The sequence below is a fragment of the Dreissena polymorpha genome, chromosome 12 (genome assembly GCF_020536995.1).
Source record: "Dreissena polymorpha isolate Duluth1 chromosome 12, UMN_Dpol_1.0, whole genome shotgun sequence".
Classification (NCBI taxonomy): Eukaryota; Metazoa; Mollusca; class Bivalvia; order Myida; family Dreissenidae; genus Dreissena; species Dreissena polymorpha.
The window spans coordinates 37,202,841-37,229,985 of NC_068366.1; the positions used below are offsets into that span (position 1 = coordinate 37,202,841).

At 32.8% G+C, this 27,145-nt stretch overlaps 1 protein-coding gene across 1 annotated transcript in view; it reads left to right on the plus strand.

Moving 5' to 3' along the window:
- Positions 1-27,145, plus strand: part of LOC127852532 (E3 ubiquitin-protein ligase RNF213-like) — a 110,621-nt gene that overhangs the window by 38,426 nt on the left and 45,050 nt on the right. The window contains exons 19-47 of the mRNA XM_052386487.1: positions 1,480-1,771; positions 2,056-2,323; positions 2,438-2,594; positions 2,809-3,029; positions 3,284-3,436; positions 5,060-5,218; positions 5,521-5,682; positions 6,121-6,358; positions 6,616-6,849; positions 6,942-7,116; positions 8,081-8,208; positions 8,333-8,407; positions 10,458-10,564; positions 11,743-11,887; positions 13,185-13,374; positions 13,495-13,732; positions 13,821-13,967; positions 15,050-15,146; positions 18,926-19,098; positions 19,246-19,413; positions 21,268-21,407; positions 22,052-22,249; positions 22,567-22,689; positions 22,802-22,922; positions 23,040-23,281; positions 23,581-23,686; positions 25,047-25,157; positions 26,155-26,247; positions 26,396-26,539. Of these exons, the coding sequence (XP_052242447.1) occupies positions 1,480-1,771; positions 2,056-2,323; positions 2,438-2,594; positions 2,809-3,029; positions 3,284-3,436; positions 5,060-5,218; positions 5,521-5,682; positions 6,121-6,358; positions 6,616-6,849; positions 6,942-7,116; positions 8,081-8,208; positions 8,333-8,407; positions 10,458-10,564; positions 11,743-11,887; positions 13,185-13,374; positions 13,495-13,732; positions 13,821-13,967; positions 15,050-15,146; positions 18,926-19,098; positions 19,246-19,413; positions 21,268-21,407; positions 22,052-22,249; positions 22,567-22,689; positions 22,802-22,922; positions 23,040-23,281; positions 23,581-23,686; positions 25,047-25,157; positions 26,155-26,247; positions 26,396-26,539 (4,805 nt within the window). The remainder of the gene's footprint in view (positions 1-1,479; positions 1,772-2,055; positions 2,324-2,437; positions 2,595-2,808; positions 3,030-3,283; positions 3,437-5,059; positions 5,219-5,520; positions 5,683-6,120; positions 6,359-6,615; positions 6,850-6,941; positions 7,117-8,080; positions 8,209-8,332; positions 8,408-10,457; positions 10,565-11,742; positions 11,888-13,184; positions 13,375-13,494; positions 13,733-13,820; positions 13,968-15,049; positions 15,147-18,925; positions 19,099-19,245; positions 19,414-21,267; positions 21,408-22,051; positions 22,250-22,566; positions 22,690-22,801; positions 22,923-23,039; positions 23,282-23,580; positions 23,687-25,046; positions 25,158-26,154; positions 26,248-26,395; positions 26,540-27,145) is intronic.

The window sequence follows — 27,145 nt, forward strand, 5'->3', positions numbered from 1 at the left end:
GAGTGAATGTATTATTGTTTACGTTGATGTAATAATTTTTCTTGGATTTTTGTCAGGGAAAATCTGGAGAAAACTGAATTAATGGAAATTTGACAAATGTTCAGACTTTCATTAAATACACATACCAAACTATACCAAACTATACGTATCCCAAATAAGGTTTTTACGGTAAAAATACAACGTTAACAAATAGATTACAAACAGAATGCTGTTTAATGGCTCAAAACGATTAAAACGATAAAAAGAGTTAAGCATAGTATACTCAGTTGAAAACTTTATGCAATATTTAATTATAATACAGGAACGATTTAATTATAAAACAGGAAGCATATTTAATAACAAACACTAGCAACATTAGAAACAATAAATATATCGAATATATTTATAAATATATTGATAAACGAAGATTTTTTTTATTTGTGTAATTTATGCCTTAGAGAATGTCATTTTTATCGTATGAGATGAAGATGAAGGCATCTGAAGAGATTTCCGAATACAGATCGGCATCAACAAGGAAAGTTAATAAGGCATTACACATTCAAAATATTTCTTATGAATCCACTGACGTATAAACGTTTGTAGTTTTGTATTCAAATAATCAAAACTATACCATCAGTAAAAATTGGAGCGGTGTTAAAGAATTAAAACAATAATGCAGTAATGAACTGTTTTTTTTTATAAATAAAACTTATTTTGACACACAACATTTACTTTGATTCAGCCTTGTCACGAAGCTCTTAGTAACACGAATACCATACGTCGGTGCTTTTGGAAAGTGTTATGTGGGTTTAGCATTATCTTAATTTGTTCCGATTATACCTTTTTTAAAATGATATCTGATAGAAATTGATAACCTTTCGCTGATTAAACAATTCAGTTTTATTTCAAACTAACAGAGGGAAGGGGGACGGGCAGCATATTAATTGTAATATAGTATTTCTGTCTATGTGAATGTAAACGTCCATCTAGGTATTTAGTTCAGTTAATTTTGTCATAAATTGTAATTGTCCTTTTATGAACAAAACACAGTTAGTTTTGAACTGTGGCACGCGACACAAAGTATTGCTTCTACAGCGATTAAACATTAAATACGAAAACACCCTTTTGTGCCCTTATGTTGAACATAAAGGAAATCTAATTATAATTAAACCATGCAAACCCATGAACATGCTTAACGTAACGTTTGCAGTTTATACATTATAAGATAAATCTTAAAATTGCGTTTTTCTTGCTAACATAATAACTTGTTGCGAGACAATGCAATACAGACTGGGCGGCTCTATGGACGCCCTAGCACATATTGTTGTATACATATATTTAACATATTAAGCAATTTTTGCATCGTTTGACGTCAGAAAGTAGCTTTATATCATTAATTATATCGGAAGAAATTGGTAAAAAATTTACACCTAAACATAATGCGTATTCACCTTTGTTACATTTGAAAAATGTTTTCATTCATATTTGTTTATATTTAAGTTAATACCGATACTATTCTCGACGTGCTCAGACAAGAAACAACGCAAATGTGTCAGCCATTAAACAAATTTTGCAAACCGGCTATGGTCACATTAGAAATGCAGCCAGTAGAGCCTCAGATCACTGCATTTAATGTTCCTAAAGAGGTTACCGATATTTTGCCAGAACTTGAAGGACTTACACAAAGTTTTGTGTTTGAAATGATGTGGCAGAGTAGATGTGAAGATGAAGGACAATCGTGTACGTCACTTGAGGATGTTGTTGATGTGATATGGACGTCTGTTGTAAAAAGGTAGTCTTATTTCAAATATCATAAAATGAACAAATAAGACAATTAACAATATTAGATAAATGTAACAAAAAATGATCATTTTCATATAATATATTGACTTATAAGTGCCCTAGTGATTTATTTAGCTTTTGTTTGATTATAAATCACATGCATGTATGGCATTTGTCGCATATGGACAGTTGTGTTTTGGTATGTTTTTATTAATGTCTATATCCGGTATTTTCATAAATGACTTGACTTACTGAAATGTTATATTTGTTTTCAATTTAAATTTACATGTACAGATTTATTGAGTTCGGACAGCAAGTGTCCAACGGCGATATTGACATTGGCGAATTTGACCAAGTGTTCAACAAATTCCAAAACATTGAGAGTGTTGAATGTGAAGTGAGAAAACTAGGAATATCTGACAGTATTGCCCACACTCGGATGAAACAGCTAATGAAATACAAAGAACTGTGTTTGTGCGCTACTGGTGCAAAAGTGCTTTTAAAAGTAAAACAGCAATATGAAATCAAAGGAGACTTCGAAGCATTGATGAACATTGCAACAGTAAGATATGACGTACTCTTGCTTTATGAAATGTCTTACGAATGTTAATAGCGCGATCGCTGTCTTAGAATGATTTAAATACATAGTTAAATGAGTTTACAATTCTATACACAGCACATGGAGCACCAATTCAAGATGAAGGACTTCGATGAAAGATTGATGAAAACATTCCCTATTTTGAAAGATATATCCGATGAAAAAGTAAGATGCGTTGACGCGTTTCTTGAGTGTTACAACTTAGTGCACTGGCTAAAAAAATCAATGAAAACATGTAAGTAATTATTGCTTTTCTAATAAGTTATGTATCGCTTTAGTTCTCGTTTTGAATAAATGGTATGTGTGTAGTCGCTTATTTTGGAAATTATAGTCGAGGGATAAACGATGTGTTTCAATTGTGTGAACTCGTTTGTGTTTAGCAAAAACACAGAATATATACATTCCAATTACTATTTTAAATTAATTGATATTTCCATGCACATTTGCAGCTGGTCAGAAAGAGTTGAAAGTGTTTGTGGACCTAGCTATGATGTCTGCTGGAGACGAACCGATGAACATAAAAAAAGTTCAGTGTCTGCACTCAGCTGTGCTAGGGTATTCTCCTCTGATATTCGATCTTGACGAAAATTGTGATTACAGTACATTTGTGGAAAAATGCAGACAAGTTTGGAAAGAGCTTGATGCCAATCCAGATCTCCCAAAACAATTGGTAAAGAATAACACCATGAAATATGATTGAAGCGTGTTGACATTGTCCTCTGTTGTATATGTTGTCTGTTTATATGTGTTGGTAACCTTTTATATACGTCTTTTGTTTTAGATGAATGATTTTTTAAATTTAATATATATATTAATATATAATCATTTATATCTTAATCATTGCCAAGACCATGACTAAAATTGACACTACATATATTTTTATAAATTGCATTTTTTAATAATTTATAAATTATTTTAATTTAGATTGATACAAATCATCAATTGGCTTGGTTGAAAGAAATAAAGCAGGCGCATGGATCTGTGGAAGTTAACTCACTCATGCAGGCAGAAGCTATTAACAGTGATGGTATTTATACCGTTGGAATAATATCTGGGACCAACAGCAATGCCGATATTGTAAGAATTTCCATTTTATCATTTTTGGGATAAAGTTTTGTGACCGACCTTTGTATGTTGTCGTGCTACTTGCAGTTTGTACAACCAGTGTGTTGAATGCGTTTGTCACTATTGCTGAAATAGATTTGGAAAGTGAAACATTTCAGCGATAAATTGTCCTACACCATCTAATATAATTTGATGTTACATAAGCTTTATTCTTAGTGGTCTTAACAAATCCGTTTTTGTCTTTCAATTTGCTTTTGAAAGGGGAAGAAGAGCTGGATCTGTAAATTATGGAACATGTTTGTGACGAGTAAAACACTAGTGTAAAGACACGACCTTCGACTCTATGTAACCAACGGCAAATTGAATAAACACGTTTTCGGGAACAAATGAATATTTAATTAGCATCCAGCTTCTAGTATGGGTTCTTGATGAGATGTTTGTGTCAATCCTTTATTAGAGCAGTGGTTGACATAAAATATACTGAGCCACAACGATTTGAAACGTATTTACTGCCTATTTGAGATTAGATGTTTAAATATTTTCACTGGAATTAAATAGTTTTAGATTGTGTTATTTTTTAGCTCGGCTGTTTTCGGAGAAAACCCGAGGTATTGTCATAGACAGCTCGTCCGCCGTCCGCGTCGTGCATAAACCTTAACATTGGCTCTAAAATAAAGTGCTTCCACATACAACTTTGAAACTTCATATTTAGCTGCACCTTGATGGGTTCTACACGCCACACCCATTTTTGGGTCACTAGGTAAGAGGTCAAGGTTACTGTGACCTCTAAAAAATAATAATAATAAATAATTTGAAACTGCACCCACAGCCGAGCGTTGGCACCCGATATGCGGTGCTCCTGTTATTTTTTTTATTTTAGAGTTTAATAGCTAGGTTGTAATCCCTTTAAGTATATGTACAATTGTAGTTATATTCAAATCTGGTTAACATCCCCATATTATAGTTCGCTTTTCTTCGCGAATATGTTGCCCTATGATTAATATTAAGTCATTTTCAATTGTTGTTTCATTATTTGACTTGAAATCAAGTATCCTAATTTGATTAACCTCTCTGTGCAGTGTCATAATAAGATAAAAGTAGGTATCTTGTCACATTGTTCCAATAATTTTTCAGAAAGAATTTTGTTTCGTATGCAGTAGAAATAATAGTTAATTGAAAGACAACAACATTCTGTCTTTCCTGATATGTTTCGAAGCAATAGGCTTTTTTAAAAGTTAGAAAATGAAGATTTCCATTATGCGCGGAATATCTCGAACGTATACAAATTTTTTCTACTCTAAAATGATGGCTTTACAATTTGCATATACATTGATAAAGAGTATTGTCGGGGAGAATCCATATTTTATAATGTTGTTTAGCAGATTTAAACTGTTAATACGGCAGTTGCTATTGATTAACTCAGTTTCGTTCTTCATGAATGTTTTCAAAGCTGCCACAAACTTGTGTTAAATAGCCTTAGGAATACATCTTCTGAACGGCTTTCACAGATGCAAATTTGAAATCCATATGAGCAGTTTGTAACGATCTTGGCCCTCATGGTATTAAATTGCAATGATTGCTTTTATTTACTTAACAAAATGGAGATACTGATTATCACATCTACTGTACCTTCAGACAAAGCTGAATGTTATTACATTAGCTGTAAAAGAAACAAATGGACCGGCGAGAAATTACAGCTTTTCGCAATTGCAAGACTTGCAGAGTCGATTGATGCTGGTTGCGGGCCAAAGCCTTAAAGATAAAGCTGCAGTTGATATTGAACGATTCACAATGGTAAGACGATGTATTTCGGAAACCATATACATAGACCAAACACGTATCTAGCAATTCCATTCCATTATAAATGTTTTTTTTGGCGCATCCAGAGCAAGTATTAAATTATTTATTTTTACCGTATAAAGTGATTATTGGTCGTAAAGAAAATGTCTAATTCCGCAAAAGCATTTAGTCATATACTTCTTAGTATGACCTAGAACGGAACTTCCTATTTGTGAGGGATTAATACATACTTGTATTGAAAACATCAAAATAAGTTGTGTTTTCGCTTATACTTACTGACTGATTGCTTTTTGTAGGTGTTTGATGGCATAAACAGGCTTGGCAACGTTTTTAAAAAACTGTGCCTTTCTGGTTGTGTGCTCTTCAATAAATGGAAAGCACAATTTATGTGCAATTCCAAACGACCAGTGTGCGTTATTATTTGTTTCGGGAAAGGCAAAGATGTTCCAAAAATTATAGTAAGCATTATTCTGCTAGTTTCAAATATAAAACAATAAAACATTGTTGGAACACAAACTATCTATATCTCTCTCTATCTCTCTGTCTCTCTCTATCTCTTTGTCTCTCTCTCTCTGTCTGTCTCTCTCTATCTCTGTCTGTCTCTCTCTGTCTTTCTGTGTGTGTGTGTCTCTCTCTGTCTCTCTCCCTCTGTCTCTGTCGCTCTCTCTGTCTCTCTCTCTGTCTCTCTCTCTCTCTCTCTGTCTCTCTCTCTTTCTCTCTCTCTCCACACATACACGCACGCACGCACACACGCACACTCGCACACCACACATACACACAAACAACAATAATAACAATAATTAAAATACATTATATTGTTTTATAAATGTATTATAATAAATTATGGTAAATTTGAACTGCGTTTTAATAGTTGACTTTGCAACACTTAACTATAGGGTAAGAATTCGGCATTACAAGATATGATTTCGGAACTTTCTAAATTCATGGAGAAATGTTACAAAGAATGGCTAGAATACATCAACAAAAAACGGGCTGAGTATTACCATCTTAACTTCTTCACGGTTGACCAGCTGGTGATTTTGCAACGGGAACTGGTAAAGATTGGTTCTGAATCTGAGCCGTCACATCTTATTTACCCTTTGTTGTCCGCAGTGAAGAAAACATGTACACCAGGTAAAAAGCCAACAACTTGAGTATGCATTTAAGAAATGTATGACATTTTATTGTAAATACATAAATAAATAAATATAAATACATAAATACATAAATACATTTATAAATGTATAAATGTATAAATAAATATATAAACATATAAATATATAAATATATTAATATATTAATATATTAATATATTAATATATGCATATACAGTTATGTAAGATTGTAACACCATTAGAGACTGAAATTTGTACTCTTTTGTTTTTATCCAGCTGATTTATTTGCGGCAATGACATCGGCAAAAGAGGAAGTGGAAAGGAAGAAAGTAGATGACAATGCCGCATCTCTTGCAGAAACAAAATCAGATGATATAAATGATTCATTTGATGAGAAAAGAGAACAATTTGTGCAAGAACTTGTTTATTCTGGGATAGATGTTGAATTGGCACGTCAGTCAATAGAACATATTGATCCAAAAGATATCGATTTACAAGATGTATCTCAAGGTGAATACATGTTTATGCTTTTTCCGAACTTATAGATTGGTATTGGTAATACGAAGGCCAGAATAATTATTTTAAGATATATTTGGTTGCAGCTTTAATATGGTGTCTTGAGGAACCAGCAACTGAGCAAAGAACATGCAGTGATGTGATAAACGAGGATAGGGCTAATACTCAAATAACCGAGAAGTCATTTTTTGGATGGAGTGATGCGACCTCAACCATTTCATCTATTATCGAGCATAACTTAAGAAATATGAAAACCAACATGTATGTATAATAATTAATTTGCATTGTAATTGAATCGGTTACAAAACGAAAAAAGTTACTTCATATCTTACTTTTGCACAGCACGCTAATTACGAACTTTTCTAATCGCCTTTTATATGGTCTGTCTTCTATTCACTTTTGACTCTAATATTTGCCACCTACATTTTTGGTGTACAACACAGACTTATAAACTTGACACCCGGGCATAATAGGTTTGGTTAAATAAATCAGCCATGTTGGAAGTTTGGTTATGTCAGCTCACTCCGACTAAGTATTTGATTGATACCTAAATGAATTTCAAAATGGCTGTCATTTGAAAAGAAAACAATATCTGTATCTTTCTCGGACTTAGTACAATATGAATTGACTTGTTGACATGGGATCAAAAACAAGATCATACGAGCATTTGCAAAAAAGAATGTGAATTACCTTAACATATATATGGGTGTTCGTCATATATTGTTACGACAAATACCAAAAGTAAATTTCACACAATCAAGCTACCGCTATCTATTTTGTAAATGATTCCATAATGTGAATATTTAAGGCCTTGTTAAATTATTTTTTCTGTACAGAAAACATGTAATAAGCAATTGCTTTGTCAGCTGAGACTTTACAAGGCATGCAAGTTTATAAAAGTATTGGATAGTGGTTCTTGACCAATAAGCGCTGTCACATATTCCAGTAAGTTATCAGGCTTATTTTAAAATAACAATATTAGCAAGTATGGTCCTGTCGTTTTGTAATGATAGTAGTAGGCATTTAGAATTTTAAGTTAGCATTGTGCACATCTATCAAATCTGTTAACATTTACTTTGTTACATATTGGTATATAACAAAGTGGAAACTACATCGCTTTGAGATCATTTTAGTTTGGACAAGTAGAAAATGCAAATCTTGAGTAAGTACGTTAAAACGTACGATGATTATTTAAAAAAATAATTTTATGTTGTGTTTGAACAAGCGATGGCGTTGAGCCATTGATTCGGGACCTGACAGAACTTTGGAAAAACTTTATTGGTTCTATCTCATCAAACATCAGTGACTATCTCAGCCTTGGACACTTGGGTATAGTCCTAGAGCATCTGGCAGGTTCGCATTATTTACTATTTTGTATTTCCATACAGAATTCCTTTCTTTGTATAAAATCTAGTCGTATAAAGAATTACGATACATCCATTTGTTTTAACCAGTAAATCAATTAATTTTTTGTCAGAGTCGGGAACCGTGGACAGAAAAGTAGAAACGGGATTTAAAGAAGGAGAACCCAATCTTATAATTTGCCCCATTGGTAAGTAAATTAAACTTTTGGTGAAGAACTCATTGACAAAAGATCGTTATATATTCGGTAATGTTTATAATGATACAAATGCTGGTGATTTGTATCCCCAAAGTGACATCACATTTTTACTCGATCGCAATGGCATTTAAACAAAGTTTTAAATGAGATGTTAATTCTTGTTATTTGAATGGAGTATGGCGGGCGGTCAGTGGCGTGACACGGATGATGTGCGGTCAATTGTATTGACCAATATTGATTAAACATTGTAAATAGAGCATATATGCTTAAAATGTACTTACGGCTAGTCGAATTAAGGTGAGTGTAACTGTTATTAAAATGCATTAAGATTGTGGATTAAGGTATTACACCGCAACTATGTCTTTACTTATATTACACACAGATCTTGGTTGCGATTTAAAAGTAATTTGAGTTAAAATGGAGGCTTCGCATCTTTAATTTTCTTAAGGTATTTTACATGCATACCTAGATTAAAGGTGCACTTGGTCTGGTCAAGCTACATATCACTGTTATTTTACATTGAAAACATGTTACCGTCATTAGCTCCCGCTTGGTTGTTATTGTGCTGAGGTTTTTTTCTCACCATTTATAAAACTTGAACAAATTGCTAAATTCAGAAGTTTGAATTTCATCGTGCTATCCATTTTGTTTGCTCTGGTTAACATACGACCAATGAGTATAAAAATTGTAATTGAAAGGAATGGAAACAAAAAACGTTTCCTTAATTGAAGTTTGAGTTGAATAATGATACTTTGATTTCATATTGTATTTATGCTAAATATTTGAATACACAAATCTGAGTCACGCCCCGAATCTGTTCATTGAGTATGTCACCCTAAATTGATTCATTTTGGAGCGTGTGCATTATGTGCGTTGCTTGTACATTTTATAAATGAGTGATTGTTTAAGTGAGATTTGGTGCATATCAAACCAGTTTAATTATAATTTGCTTCGAATTGGCCGTTCAAAAGTAAGACTTCAGTTGTATACCTTTGGGCTGGTCATGTGTTTTTGTCATGGATCGAAGTGTATGGTTATCTGTGAATGACCTTAGATAAAGTTAGTCCTAAGAATGATAAAAATATCTCCTGCCGATGAAACTGTAGGTTAAATTATTTATATGTAATGGAGGATTGCGCTGATGTTGTGTATGTTGGTAACAACCATGCATACATAATTGGAATCGTACAATTATTCTAATTAATTATTTCTTAGTTTATTTCAATAGAAAGGGCCATAGATGTAAAGGAAGACTGACATTTATGCACTGTTAATATTGTTTCCTTTCGGTATACACAAAGGGGTACTTCAGCTGCACCAGCGGCAGATAAACCTTCTTATGGCATGTGTTGCGTTTTTTATGGCACCGATTCCCTAACAATGAGGAACAAAAGAACTGTATTAGACAAGAAAAACACATACAAAACAAACTAACATACTCTATAAAACGGAGATATGGGCGTTGGAAATGTCAAGGCAAAGCATTTAGGGGTTTAAATCAGTTAAAATGAGTTCCAAACCTTACCAATGGCACGAAACTATTTTCACAATTTTTTAATGTATATTAACGTAAATCTCGTAGCATTTCATTTCAAATTACAAAGCAAAACAAAAGAATACATTTAAATTTATCTGCAATTCAATTTTTCATTGGTTGGATGCAAAGCAGATCTTTCAAAATGGCATTTGTTGAGGCAAACTATGAAACTAAGACAAGTATCAACTACCCGTTAATCAAAATCAGTTGAATACATTGCTTCATATGTGTAACAATACCGATTAACGTCATGCAATTTCAGAGAGAAGCCGCCATAATGGTTCAACAAGTCCGATTAACCTATGCTTATTACCTTTTTTTTTATAACGCAACTCCTTAATGGTTGAAACAAATCTGCAAGCAAATAAAGTACATGTTGTGTATGTGGTTTGATCACTTTATATTACCAAATATAACTTAATAATAAACATTTAGTTCACAAACCATACAATAGGTCTCAATATGCCCATGTGTGATATTTCTGTGCTGATGTATGTTTTGCAGAAGATATTATGAAAGTGACCTTGTCGATCTACATGTATGACAAGGATCAGCCGCTACCGATGTCGGACGAAGTGTTGGTCTGTACGTCAAACACGTCGAACGACGAGGTTAATATTTTAATAGCATTTGTTATATTGTATTATTATCTTATCCAGTAATTGTTTATTACAAATCTTTGGTACACATAAATAACGTTCCGATAATATATTTTTCGACCACACTACTTTTGTTTATATTAAATACTCAATACATTCAAAATTAATACATGCATCATATAACATAACATATAATCACGTAAAATCATACAATCCAAAAACAATGTTTACATGTGTAAATTATTCCGATAATATAGTGAATGTTTGCTTTTGGGGTAATACCGTGAAGTAGTATCTTAGGAAAGATACATGTTTCCTCGAGTGCTTGCGCTCTAAACAAGTAACACAAAGGTCACGTTCACAAAATGGAACAGTTTTCGTAAACAAGATGAACAAATAGATTTAATCCTTCTATTTTTCTCGTTTTATAATAGAAATTATTTCTCTCTTTCGATCTTTATTTTTATGAATAATGGGGAAAATGTAATATTTATATCTTCACTCCACACATGTTTTAAACATAATTGAGTACACCTTTAATACGGAAAGTGATATTTAGTTTGTTCACCCTTACGACAATGTAATTAAGTAACGTAAAGTGGAAATTATCTTAATCCTTTTAAATATGAACTGTTCATGAATATTCTGGAAAGGATAACTTTTAGGTATAAATTGTTTTCATCTCTCTTATAAACGTCTCCTCTGCATAACATATTTACCAAAAGGGTTCAGACCAAAACAGGTAAATGACGAAATGGTGTATTTATCATGATGATATATTTGATACTTATACACAAATCAGAATTATTTCTATAATTGCAAGTTTACATAGTATATAATTAGTCTTTTGGTATGTTTCCACAACTAGTAAACGCAAAATAAAATATTTGTCTTATGCGTTGAAGATTGTTGAAACTTTTGGTAGTATGCCTGTTTATTGAATGTTCGAAATTAGCTGCTTGTATTTTTATGTACTTAACCTGTATAGCGAGTTAGAATGAATTGTATACATTTATTTGAATAACAACGTCAAGGCTAAAACATCAATTTTTAAGGCAAACAAATCAATTGTTGTTTATTATCAACTATTAAAAATTGAGGCATCAACTCTTGGCAAAGCCCTGATAAGTATGTTATTATTGTTTTTGAACAATATATTTGAAATGTTTGACTTGTATTTTTAATTAAAGGTGGACATATTTTGGCAACGGGCATTATATGGTGATGGTCGAAGGATCTATTGTCTTGTGAATGCTGATTTGTTGGATTTTGATGTCAGTGAGGATGCTGAGCAAAACTTACAAAAACATATTCAGGAAAAATATCACAAAACAAGTAGGCAGTTCTATCATATGAACAATAAGTATCTTTTTTTATCACTAAACTTACCGTAATTGTGCGATTTACAGGGGATTTTAAAGTACTTCCTAACGATGACACGATCGATCGAGTGATCTTTGTAAATGACACTCTCTTTTGTGAAATTAACTTGTTAACTGAGCAATAATGATGTATATCTTGCAGTATTTTCTATAATATGTATGTGATTGTTTGAAAATATTATTATGATTATAACAATTCTTAGAATTGAGTTATTGGCAAATGGACATTAAACAGACATATTTTTCAAGAAGGTCCTTTTTTGCCTAAGTATTTTTTTAACAATTTGTAAAATTCTATTTATTTCTTAGGACCTTGCGTTGGATTATATGCTCAACATGTTATAATATATGAACAAACGTCAAACATGAAAAACTATAATTGATAGTTCGTAGGTGAATGGGAAAAAAACGGGAAAGATAATTTGAACGCGTATATGTATTCCAAATAATCCTCGCCAGTCAAAGTGTTATAGATTTAAGTACACGCAAAATAGTAACTTACTCCACAGGAAATTCTGAATTTAAAATTCGATATACAAACGAAATAATGATTTTTGTGAGCAGATTAATTTCAATTCATTTTGCTCATTGTTTCATTTGAAGGATTTTGTTAAATCTGGTTAATTGTTTTGAATTTATAAGTTACTGTTCTTTCCGACGTTGTCGTGATGGCAAAACTGTTAAAAACCCAACACTTGTAAAACCAAACTGTACTCTCCACTTCTGACCACAGGGCTTCTTCCGAGCCTACTTCGTTAAAACATCCGTATATGGTACACTATTACACCATTATAGATATAAAACTAATTTTTCTCCGATGCACCATTAAGCCATTAGAGCTAAAATATATTGGGAGCGACACCTCTTTAATTGCCAGACGTGATTGCTGTCTATTCAAGTTATATAAATTGTTCTGGAATGATGGATAAGTAGGTCACTGAAGTTTAATAAAAGATTGGTGACGGTAGTAATTTCAAATAACAAGGTTACATGGAATGCAATACTCATTTGTAAATAGAGAACAAAGAATACTCAAGTCTCGTCTTAAATCTTTTAAAGTAAACACATACTTTAATCGTTCAATATGTAAGTGATATACATTTTATAATATACTTCAAAAGCAAATTGTCATTAACAAATACGTACGCTTATATGTACGTACTAAGTATTTGGGTCGTCTTGTTTCACCGGTTTGCTATCATGCAATATACATGTATTAACAATATTTTACGTGTTTACATTTGTTTTAGAACGAAAATACCGATTGTTTATCATATGTGGGTCAGATAATGAATGTCGTTCTCCCTTTGTGTCCTCATTGGACAAATACATCCGACACGTTCCGACAATAAGTCAAGCTTCGCTGGGCGCATATGTTGCAGATAAATTGTCTGTTTCTGAAACATATGGACTGTCTGCAGCCAGCGTTGACTTTAACAGGTATGATAAAGTGAATGGATCAATGTGGCTTATTACAACGTTGATGTATGATTATAATTTTCAATAATTTATACTGTAACGTTTTTCTAGTCACATCTAAAGTGTTTTTCATTTCAATAGGTCTTCAGGCCGTGTGATCAAGTCAAGTCGTTCTGGTGTAGGCAAAAGTTTGTATGTTAAACGGTGCGCTGAACAAATGGCACATCTGTTGGGCTCAAAGCTTGAAACCAAAGTGGTGACCATAAGGTTGCAAGAAAAATACATTGATCTTCACGAAGTGACACAGATATTAATTGAACAAACGCCGACACCAGGAAAAGCCACTGCGCGAATTTTTCATATTGACATTTCACACGAGGTATAATGTGCGTTACTTGTGTTGCTAATCTTTTTGTAATACAAATGTAGATGGCTGTTTTCTAAATTTATTATACTATGCTTTTAAGGTTCAAGAAGGCATAGATGTTCTTCTCTTCAATCTTCTTATCCTCGACTGTTTGATAGACAGAAATGGATACGCGTGGCGACGCAGCCCAAATGATTTGTGTCTGATCGAAACTATGCCAATTATGAAATACGCACATGAGAGCCAAGTACGTAGAATATTTGTTGATTAGATATTGTACATATACATTATTAATATTATTTAAGTTTATGGCAATATGTTTGTCTGTTTAGGAAATAGTATATTGTATGAACTGCAAAAACACTTATTAATCAATTAAGAAAAACTTAAAATTGTCATATACATACTTCTTCAAATAAATTATTCATCTGTTTTAAAGGGGCCTTTTCCAGATTGTGGCATGTTTTGAAGTTTGTCATTAAATGCTTTATATTAATAAATGTTAACATTCGATCTCAAAAGCTCCAGTATAAAATCAAGAATAAAACAAAAAAAAAATAAAAAAAATAACTGTCTACAGGGCTCGAACCACTGACCCCTGAGCCTGGTGTAAAAGCCTTCTACTTAGACCTATTGGCCATCCGTGCTCATATAATGATGGGTGTATTTAATATACTTTATATAAGCAATCCTCGTAATTTCACAAAATATAACGACAACAACAGAACTCTCCAAATTATTCAATCGTTTCGCGTTGCAACGCTTTACAATTTTCAGGTTTTTAAATCATCAAAAGATGCATATAATGGCTATTTTAGAGCATGGTTAATGTCCAGTATTACTGTTTCCTCACAAATATCATAACTAAAACGACAATTTGCGAATCTGAAACAACCTTTATCAATTTTGTCAATTTATCGAAACGTTAAAGGCCTCTTTAAATTGTTTTGTTTCTTATTTGATGGAAGATTATTTAGATGAAAATATATGTCAAATACAACGATACTTATCATTTAAAAATGTAGCCTCGAAGTTGTTTTGGGCGAAGTTAAGTTTTTTTTACAGTTTTCAGCAATATAATTATTATATAATATAGCTACTTAATGCATGTAATTCCTTAGTTTACTTTCTAAACTTTGAAGTTAACACATACAAGATGTCTATTAAAGGTGTTATATGGGTACGGATGATGTTTGGACATAGCTAGCGTTGACGATTTTGTTTAAAATATTTATCTTTTTATCCACTACGTAGCTTACAACAACTAAATCGATATAGCTAGTGTTAACGTTCAAGATTATTTTTTACGCACTATAATGTACATTTCAGGATATGCAGTATGCTCATCCGATATTCGATATACTGCCAGATGTTCAATGTAGGTCACCACAAGAGAGCTTCGATTTTTATTCTGGCAAAGAGAACGGTAAAATTTCCTGTCGAATCATCAAACTGTTCTACAACCCCAAATAATTAGTAATTGTATTGCACCGAAATTATGTCAGAAGGTGTTATTCGAAAACAACATATTAATACAACAGTTATTAAACAACGTTTTTAAAAGAGAACAAAAGACAAGTCTTCTTTGATACCGCCAGACAGAAACCTTTCACTGTTTATATATATTAAAGTGGTTTTGTACAAAGAATTTACTTCTTTCGTCTGTTCAAACTAGCCATGCAACTTCGTTCCATAATTTTAAAAGACTCAATTTACTTTACATTTAACCATTTAACTGGGACGTAACACGTTTTTGTTGATTTTAATTAAAAAAGTAGTTGAACAAATGTTGAACTTAAACTGCACAAAATACAACCTGAAAGAGGCCCAGGATACTTTAAAATTAATAACAGCATCTTATAAGACACAAAATACCAAACACAAATAAAACAGGAAATATTAAACACAGTTCAAAATAATAAAGATGCAAACCCAAACACCTTATGGGAAGTAATTAAAGGAAATATACGTAACACAACAATTAGATACACATCATTTAAACAAAAAGAAACACACAAACTTGAAACTGAAACCATCAAAACCATTGAAACACTTGAAAAACAATTGCATGAAACAAACACAAATGATACCACCGCCATCGAAAATGAAATTACATCAAACAAACAAGTATTAGAAGGAATCTATCATACAAAACTCAATGGAATAATACTACGAGCACGTGCACATCATGTTGAACACAATGAAAAAAAATACAAAATACTTCGCAAACATTGAAAAACGTAGAAGTGAACAAAAAACTGTACACAAATTAGTAATTTATGGCGAAGATATAACAAACAGAACTCAAATACTGGAAGAAAAACGTTTATTTTTCGAAACCCTCTATAAACGAAAACATGTTGAAAATAACACCCTTTTTAAAAATACACATTACGCTTTAAATCAAGAGGAAAAATTATTGTGTGACGGATTTCTTAATGAATATGAATGTGGACTAGCACTAAAAGAAATGCAAAATAACAAAAGTCCAGGATCTGATGGCATCACAATCAAATTTTATAAAATATTCTGGAATGATATTAAAACACATTTAATTAATTCACTTAACTATTCAATTAACAACAAAAACAACGCTACAAAAACAAGATATAATATCACTCATTCCAAAACCTGGAAAAAACTTAGAATCCTTTTCAAACTGGCGCCCGATTAGTTAACTGAACAATGATTATAAAATTGCAACTAAAAGTATATCAAATAGAATTTAAAAAATATTACCATCAATCATTTCAAGATTTCAATCTGGCTTCATTAAAGGACGTTTCATTGGTGAAAATGTACGTCTGATACAAGAATGCATAAACTATTTCAACCAACCAAACAATTCTGGTCTCATTTTCTTTGCAGACTTAGAAAAGGCTTTCGATTCACTAGACCATTCGTTTATGTTCTCTTGCTTAGAAAATGTGAATTTCGGTGAAAGTCTTATAAAATGGGTAAAACTATTTTATACCGATATTAACAGCATAATTATTAACATGGCTTCTTCTCAAACAGTTTTAACATCGAACGAGGGGTAAGACAAGGATGTCCACTTTCATCCTCGCTATTTATTATATGCATCGAGTATCTATCACACTATATCCAATCAAATAAACATATAAAGGGAATATCGCTAGAACATGACGAAGAAATTAAACAGTCCCTATTTGCTGACGATGCAACTTATTTTTTAAATGACAGTAGTGACTCATTCAATAATCTTATAGAATCGCTAACCCTTTTTGGAATGACATCGGGTCTTAAACTAAACAAAAGTAAATGCACTGTGCTACGATTAGGTAAATTTAAACAAAGTAATATTCATCTTAAAAAAGAAATGAAATTCAACTGGACATCATATGAAGCAACAACGTTAGGAATAACCTTTACAAACAATGAAAATGAAACAATACTAAAAAACATATTGCCTAAATTACAAAAATTTAACAATTGTTTAAAATCATGGAAGCATCGTTAACTAACACTTAAAGGAAAAAAAACCGTGTTGAAAACGTTTGCGCTCCCTAAATTAATTTATACACTAACAGTTCTCCCAAACCCACCAAATGATATTATTGAAGATATAAAATCAGAAATATTTTATTTCATATGGGACGGTAAACCTGATAAAAATTAAGCGAACTCAATTAATTCAACCAGTAGAGCATGGAGGTATCAGACTAACAGACGTATGTTCATTCCTGAATGCAATCAAATGCAGTTGGGTTCAAAGATATTTAGATAAACCAATACGAGTAAATGGAAATTATTCTACCAGAAAATTCTGAAAGCATATGGTGACTGTTTACTTTTTGAGTGTAATATCGACAATAACATCTTAGATGAAATTTCAACACAAAACATATTTCTATCAAATGTTCTTTTGGCATGGTGTAAAGTTACTCAAAATTTAGAAACCAAAATAAACAGTAAAATCATTTTATGGAACAATAAAGATATAACTGCTAATAATAAAACGTTGTTCTATAAACATTGGTTTGAACAAAACATAAAATATGTAGATCAATTATACGACTACAGAATAAACGACTTCTATTCTGTTGAAAACTTATGCTACATATACGGAATACCTACAAGTAATTTCCTGATGTACTACACATTGATCAAAAGTATACCCCCCATACATATTAAAGCTGCTACCAATACAAATAACACACCATGTACTCAAAAAACATTCGTAGAAAACATAACTGCAAAACAAAACAAAATGAACAAAATATTTTACACACTTCAAATTAAAAACCCTGCCGAAATCTCAAAAAGCTCAAACTAAATGGCAAAACCTTCTTGTAGAAAAAGAATTTAATTGGAAACAAATATTTGTCATGCCATATAAATCAACTACTGATAGAACACTGAGAAATTTTCAATATTAATACATCCAGAGAATCATAGCAACAAATAAATATCTTTTTAAGTGCAACCTATCCAACACAAATCTATGTGATATGTGTAGTGAACATATTGAAACAATAGAACATCTCTTCTGGGAGTGTAAACATATTCAATCTCAATTAACAACCTTTCTAGAGAAACAACAATTAAATGTTAAACTATCTCTCTTAGACATCAGCTTAGGGGTGAATACCTTTAAAATACAAGAGGTTAATAACGCTGTGAATTACATTATTATATTGATGAAATATTTTATATTCAGCATGAAATACAGAAAACAAAAACCTACAATGAACTGTTTCATTAATTACTTAAAACTGAAAATTTAAATTGAAAAAGAAATAGCCCTAAACAATGATACACTTCATATATTTGAACTAAATGGCAACACATAAAACTTTCATAAAGGAGTTCAGTATGCTTACTACCCACTTTATGTAACTCATCCTTATTCATAATTATTCTGTTGTTTTTCTTTCTTAAAAATCACAAACGACCAAAGAAAACAATACATATTTACCTTTTTTTAATCAAAAGGAAACCACAAGGTCAAAAAAGTATATATTAGCATATCTTGTATAAGATGTTTGAACATTATTGCTGCGACATGGTATCACTTTGTTTTATGATCATATACATGTATACATTGTATGTATTATATTGAATAAAAAAACACAAAAAACTTCAAGTTAAAGTAAGTATTCGTGACGATTTACGCCTATAAACTTCCCTAAGCGTATTTGTAAAAACGTAAATTTACTAAGCTCTTTTATTTTTATTATGCAGACTACAGGCAGACAGACCAATTGTTTGACGAACAGCAGTTCACAAGTTCAGTGGTTCAGCGGACATATCAGTACTTGAATCGACTAGACTCTGCCTGTGATATGACAGATATAAATCCTCATTCTATACAGGGGACTCCCAAATCGTGTTTAAGTGTGCTGCTAAGGTATTTAGTAACATTATGAAGTTGCCCACATGTGTTTATTACAGGCATTTGTTAATTCTATTTAACCTAGCATAACACGGCTCTCTGTGCAGTTAGCAGCATGATATAGATAAAATATTATAATACAAATATAAACATGTATATGGATATACAGACGTTGCGGTGTGATCAACCATCGTGGTCAGAACTGCATCACTTCGTTTGGTTCCTCAACACACAGCTTACGGACTTCGAACAGAATCAGTTCGTCGGCTTTGCTGCAGCTGAACACCTACCTGGATTTGCAACATTTGTTCTAAAATTCCTAATGCAAATGTCGAAGGTATGCTCCGCTTTGAAATTATGTTGATGATCATGGCACTGTATTTTTCATCGGTTGTTGTAAGATCAAATTTGGAGTTAATTGAAAGTGACATACGAAACATACAAGCACAATTGGTATAAACTATAAACGCCAATAAATAAAATAGAACGATTTACTACTTGCTCAATAAAGTTATGAAGTCATTTTGGTCTCTTTTCGCAGCCATCACATAATTTATCATTTATGACTAGACGTTTTGTATTTATGAAGCCATTATTACAGAATAAATATGTACATTTAACACAGTCGGGTGTTGTCTCTGGAGTGGTCTATTTTACCAGTTGATGATGAACGAAAGACAAATGTCTTTTAAATGCAATATACTTTTATTCATGCTAAAATATTATTAAATATCGGTTTAAGTACATTGTTGATCGTTTATGCAGGCCGTTGGTGCGAGCATCAAGCGATTCCTGGACCGCATGTTTCTTTATTCATTCACTAAACGCTTGTCTCTCTCATAAACAATATATTCGGACACAGAGTGTGACGTACACGCCCTTCCTTTATTCTCCAATAGAAATCGAGCCCCTGGATCAGCCTGACTAATCTGGTCAAAACAAAATAGTGTTTTATACTTTATATTGCTGTACAAAATCATGAATGTGTTAACTTTTACCCAGCCATTCATACTTGTTACCGTGAAATCAAAATTAAAGAAGTTTTATTAAGTAGACGTTTTGTTTAGTGGGCAGAAAACTTCACACCTATGAAATTTTCAAATCAAATGATGAATTTCGAAATAATTGTCAAACGCTTCCTAAATAATTGTTAAAGCGCATATAAATCTGAAAACACGCGATACGGTCATTTTGAGCGCCATCATTGAGTTATGAGGGAACCTGTGGGTAAAAATTTAATTGCAAGTATTATACCAGGTATAACTTGTGTATTTCTTTACACAATATAAACATGCAATGCGTCCTCTTCGGGAAACAACATTTACCGGATTCGATATGGAAATGAATGCACGCATAGACCTGTAGTTTTGTTCTTATTATATACTAAATTAAATTTCGATGTAGGAGCGTAGTGTAGTCTTTCTTCAAAGCCATGTACCGATTTTCTATACAATGCAAGACGAGGCATAAACCAGTTAACTAAGAAATCAAATAATGTTATATAGGAATTACCGTATATAGATGGTTAATTAAATAAGGGTTACATTATTTAAAGGCTGTTCACTCTTATCCAAAGTTTGCATCAACTAGAGTGTGTTTTCAATATCCGTTTTCCTTACATGTGAAAGGGGCCTTTTCACAGATTTTGGCATATTTTGAAGTTTGTCATTAAATGCTTTATATTGATAAATGTAAACACTGGATCTTAAAAGCTCCAGTAAAAAATCAAGAATAAAATTTAAAAAAAGGAAAAAAAAGTAGCCGGCACCAGGGCTCGAACCAGTGACCCCCGGAGTCCTGGAGTAAGTCTGAAGTAAAAACGCATTAGCTCTCTCGGCTATTCCGCCGGGTATACACAGTTTAAGTATTTTATACCTTATATAAGTAATCTTCGTAGTTTCGTAAATTTAAACGACAACAACAGAACTCTCCAAATTATTCAATCGTTTCGCGTTGCAACGCTTTATAGTTTTTAGGTTTTCAAATCGTCAAAAGATACATATAATGGCTATATTGGACTATGGTAAATGTTCAGTAATACTGTTTCCTCACAAATATCATAACTAAAACAAAAATTTGCGAATCTGAAACAACTTTTTTCAATTTTGTCAATTTACCAAACCGTGAAAAGATCCCTTTAATGCTTTTACTGATGTACTTGTGGCGAATGACTGTACATACTTTGTTATAGGACTTTTCCACAAGATCGCTGGAAATAAGCGAGGAGTCGCCAAGGTGCTTTGCTGTTGATTCCAAGGTAGATGAAGAAAATGAAGAAGATGATGAACAAATATTGAATCGATTCTTATTACGACGGACGTGGGAAAGCAGGTAACAACTTTGTGTTTCACTCATTACCATTGACGGATATGACCACATATTATTTTTTATGTAATAGTATAACAAAAAGTGTGTGCTTTTCTAAAAAAATTTTAAATGGAGCAATCTCTCCTCTCGTGGATCCGTTCCGCATGAATAAAATGTGGGCATTATAGTCCGGTGAAGTGATATCAAATTGGAAATGTCAATGTATAGACGTTTGTAAAGCGTAATATACCTCACACTTACACCGGAAAAATAACAACTAAACACAGACACACATATACACACGTGTAAATTAAGAATAACCTTAAAGAATCATAATTGATTGCAATATAATATGAATGAAAACCAATACAATTTCGATTAAATTTAATTAATTAGGTACAACATCAACACCAGTCGTGTTAATTGAAATAAAGTAAAGCAAAATATTGTTTCTTTTCAAACAAGCTTAAAATGTACTGTGTTTTGTTCCGTTTGTGTACGTTATAGCATGTGTTTAGTGTATGTTTTCATTAGAAACAGGTTATTTCTTTAACATATATTTAACATATAGTTGGTTTGCATAGGATTAAAGCGTACTAGTAGGATAAGCGGAAGGCACTCATTGTGTTCAGGCATTGCCTGTTGTTTAAGTGTTGTCGTTATTCCAGTCCACATCCCTACCTGTTTTTCAACTCCGATCGGGAAACTTTTACCTTCTTGGGATTTTTCATCGAGCGATTCACAGGGAACTTAAAAGATCAACAGACAGGAGAACTGCTAGAAAAAGCTATAATGACGAGAAGATTGTATGATGCACTTGTTGCAAACCATGCCCCTTTGCAAGAAAACTTTGACGCATTGTCTAGGTGTGTAAATATAAGCCATACGTATGAGTTCAAGCTTAATTTAAGTGTTGATTATATCATTTACTATCTTGTTTATATTGAATAATGGCTTTCTTTTTTTTCACAAATAACATTTGAAAAATGTTAAGTACTAACCGAGATTTTGTTACGCCAAAAGCAAAATGCTGCTGACATGGTTGTTTCACAGCTATTTTGAACTTAAGATGTTTTTGATGACGATGCTCACTGGAAATGTATGTATTAGTATTTGCATGCATAAAGCAAATTATGTAAAACAGGCAACTTAGCCTCGTCGCCCTTTAATATTTTTATTGCAGAGACAAGAAACTTACAAAACTATGCAATGTCATGGGGATCGAATTCCCACACGATCCAGATCCAACATACGAATTAACAACGGACAATGTCAAGAAAATAATGGCAATCTATATGCGGCTTAGGTAAACATAAAAATATATTGCATCACCTTGCATTGTATGGCGACATATTTTCTGAAAAATATATTTGTATTTTTCAAAATAATATATAAAAGTATGTTTTCTGATATTGTAGGTGTGACATCCCTGTTGTGATAATGGGTGAAACCGGGTGTGGTAAAACACGACTTGTGAAGTTCATGTGTGCCTTACAGTGTCCGCCTGATGTCGAAATTAAAAATATGATATTGATGAAGGTAATTTAAATGCAGTTAACGCGTTTACTATAAAACCGTTCGCCTAGAAAGTAGTTCGCAAATGTTTTGTTATATACCTTTAAGCAGTATAAAGAATGAGAAAGAAACTAATTTCAGGTTCATGGCGGAACGACTAAAGAAGATATCAAAAGAAATGTTCATTTCGCAGAAGATATAGCAAAACAAAATGTCGAGGAGTACGGTAGTAACATATATACAATTCTGTTTTTCGACGAAGCAAACGCCACTGAGGCGATAGGGCTAATCAAGGAGATCATGTGCGACAAATCCATTTGCGGTGAACCCATAAAATTATGCCAGAACCTGAAAATGATTGCTGCGTGCAACCCATACAGAAAGTATGATACAAAGTCGTATAAAAAATAAACACTTTTGCAGTACATTTAACTTAAGTTCAGTCAAATACTGTGTTTTCTAAAAGATAAAGCATGCATTTTAAGACATATATATCCCTGATAACTGTCTGTTCTTCATTAATAATTTAATTTCGTAACCATACCTCCAGATTTTATATTTGCTTGAATAATACTTATAAGAACATTTAAAAACCGTTGTAGAACATATAATTTTGAAGAAAAATACAATATTTACATAAATAAAGTTTTCTTTAAATATTTTAATGAAACTATTTATGTAGACATCCCGAGGAACTTATCAAGAAACTTGAACAGGCCGGTTTGGGGTACCATGTAGATGCTGACGAAACAACCGATAGACTTGGGAGAATACCCATGCGGCGGCTGGTATAATATTTTCAATATTTTAGCGTGATTAATTTTGAATAGATTATTATTCCCCTTTTTCGAAGAAGAAGGGGTATATTGTTTTACTGGCTGTCTGTCGGAAGACCTGTCGGTAGACCAGTCTGAATGTTCGAAATTGGGGTCACTAGAGCAAAGGTCAATGTCAATATCACACTTAAGTATGAAAACCGTTTCCGATCAATAACTCGTCAACGAATTGACCGATTGGCTTGATACTTCAAATGTGCATTGGCCTGGGACAGTAGATAGCCCCTATTGCACTTGGGGTCACTTGGTCAAAGGTCAATGTCAATATCACACTAAGTGTGGAAATCGTTTCCGATCAATAACTTATCAACCAATTGCCCTATTGGCTTGATACTTCACACGTGCATTGGCCTCGGACAGTATGTTGGAGTCACTAGGTCAAAGGTCAAGGTAACTGATACACATTAAGAATACACTCGTTTCTGATCAATTTCTCGTCAACTGATTCACCAATTTGCTTGATACTTCCCATGTGCTTTGGCCTTAGACAGTAGATGACGCCTATTGAAATTGGGGTTTCTTGGTCAAAGATCAAGTTCACTGTTGCACACTAAGTGTGAAATCGTTTCCCGTTAATAACTCGTCAACTGATTCATCGATTGGCTTGATACTTCACATTTGCATTGACCGTGGACAGTAGATGATCCCTATTAAAATTTGGGTCACTGGTCAAAGGTCAAGGTCACTGTTACACACTTAGTGTGAAAATTATTTCCGATCAATAACTCGTCAACTGACTCACCGGTTGGCTTGATACTTCTCATTTGCATTGGCCTTGGACAGTAGATGACCTCTATTGAAATTGGGGTCACTAGGTCAAAGGCCATGGTCACTGACACATTAAGTGGGAAAAGCGTTTCTGATCAATAACTCGTCAACGAATCGACCGAATGGCTTGATACTACCCATGCGACTCCTATCAAAATTTGGGTCACATGGTCAAAGGTCAAGGTCACTGTCACAATAAGTGTGAATTGTTTCCGATCAATAAGTCATCAACGAACTGACCGATTGCTTTATACTTTACATGCGCATTGGCCTTGGACAGTAGGTGACCCCTATTGAAATTGGGGTCCATAGTTTTAAGTCCTGTTTGGAGGGGCATATGTCTCCGACTGCGGAACACTTGTTAAAATCAGGTTCCATCGTGATTGTAAAACAATGTAAAATACCGGTGTATATGAAAGGTTTATAACCGTTGTAAGGGTCCACATGTGTTATACGTTTTATGAATATATTTTGTTGCGCTTGTATTTTATATTCGCTCAGTACGTGTTGTTTTATTTATTAAAAGATCTATGTTGTGTTGCAGGTGTACAGAGTCCAGCCGCTTCCCCAAAGTTTAATACCACTTGTGTGGGATTTCGGACAGCTAAGCACAGACGTTGAAAAGCTGTACATAAGCCAAATGGCCAAAAGAGCTGTATGATTTTGTTATAATATTCACGTCCTTTTACTGTTCATTAAAGATTTTGGCAAATTTTAAGATGATTTTTTCGTCGGTCATTCGTTAATCGTTTCATTTTTCGCTCTCTTCAAATCTGTTTTAAAGGATTTGTACCAGTACAAAATGATTATAATTACCAGGCCATACGTCGATAATAGGCTCCATCAAATGAACCTATAATAAAAAAAAGCTTTCTTTGCTCTTAAAACCTCCACGTGTCTAATCAATATTCTCATATTTATGATGAACATCTTTATACATGTAACATAACTAAGAAAAATATCCGTTCAATTGCTGAGATATAGCCCTGAAATTGACCTTTAGATGCATATTTTCTGCTCTTCAGGCTGAACATTTTGCACCGTTCTTTACTTAACTAGATAATACGTAACATAATATAGCTCTTGATATGTTATAGGAACCGTGTTACCCGTTTTTAAGTATCAATAATTGTAATACGTTTTAATACGATGTTCCACAACATGAATATCTATGTTGATACTATTGAGATACCATCTAGGCATGTATTATGAAAGATCAAATTGCATCAGGTATTGTAAAAAATGGCATTTTAACATTTTAATATTTGCCGTTCACTATTCAACCGTGTGCATCCGAACTTCACAAACATTAATAATCGATATCTGTTAAACTAAGGATCTGAGAATGGTATACTTAATATACAGTAATGGGCTTGACATTCGGGTGGATGTGTCAATATAAGCAAGCTATTTCGCCCCTGTTATTTTGAGGGAAGTAAAATCTTTTGACTGAAAGTCATACAGTGTCAAAGTACCTTGTTTGTTTAAATGCGTGATCACAAGAACTACTTATTTACATTAATGTTATCAGCTAGCGTAAAACATTTGAAGGTCCACGTACAGTTTCCGACTGTATGGTTGGTCACTTTCAACATCTAGATCCCTTAGCGGGATTTTATGTTTCTTAATTAATTTTGTTGTCATCGCCGTAGGTTTATGAACGGCGATTACCGGCAGCACCTGGTCTTGTTGAAGTGTTAAGCACGATTCTTACGGCATCACAGAATTACATGCGAAAGCAAAAGGTGTGTAGAGTGGATTTTATCGTGATTTTTAAACATATGTATATAATTGTTTTAACAAAGACTTCTCGGAGACTAAAACTGTATACCATGTTAAGCACAAATGTTATCGAACTCATATTTTAAGCGATGTATTTATGTTTACTTAAAGGACGAATGTAGTTTTGTCTCATTGAGAGATGTAGAACGAGTACTGACGGTCATGTCCTGGTTTTATGGAGAAGCAGAGGATAACAGATTTTTGTACGATGCTATGGATGTAGAGTTAGCTGGCCAACAAGTAGAAGATTTTTACGTATGTAAATGTATTTCTTACTTATTCTTTAATTGACTTTGTTATGTATGCTTTAACCATCCTGTTGTTTAATCACGATATGAGTTGCCTACCTTTTAAATGATAATCCATTGAATTTACCACATACATAGAATTCAATGAAAATTCCATTTGTTGATTGCTAAAGGATTGTAACGCTTAATGCGAGTTTTGTTCTAGAGATAAAGCATCAACATTTCTTATTATTATAATGTGAAGATTTTCTATGCTCAAACTATTTGCAGTAGCTATCTGCAACACTTTATTAATATACAATTGTTGTCCGGAATATTAATTAATGGATGACTAAACTCCATAAAATTCGTGCACACGTCGTAAAACAACAATCAGGTTTGGTTGCAAATTCTGGTGTGAATGCTGTTTAAAATTGACAAAACTTACTTTTTTAGTGCGGTTTACGAGAACGACATCTTAAATAGTTTTGTTCCTGTAAAATATCATCGAGAGTAATTATTTATTCAATTGAAAACATATACAAATATATATCTATTTCGTCTTAGTAGATATGATTTTTCTACATTGTATACAATAATGCAAAACCTACTTATACAAAAAATTAAACTTAGT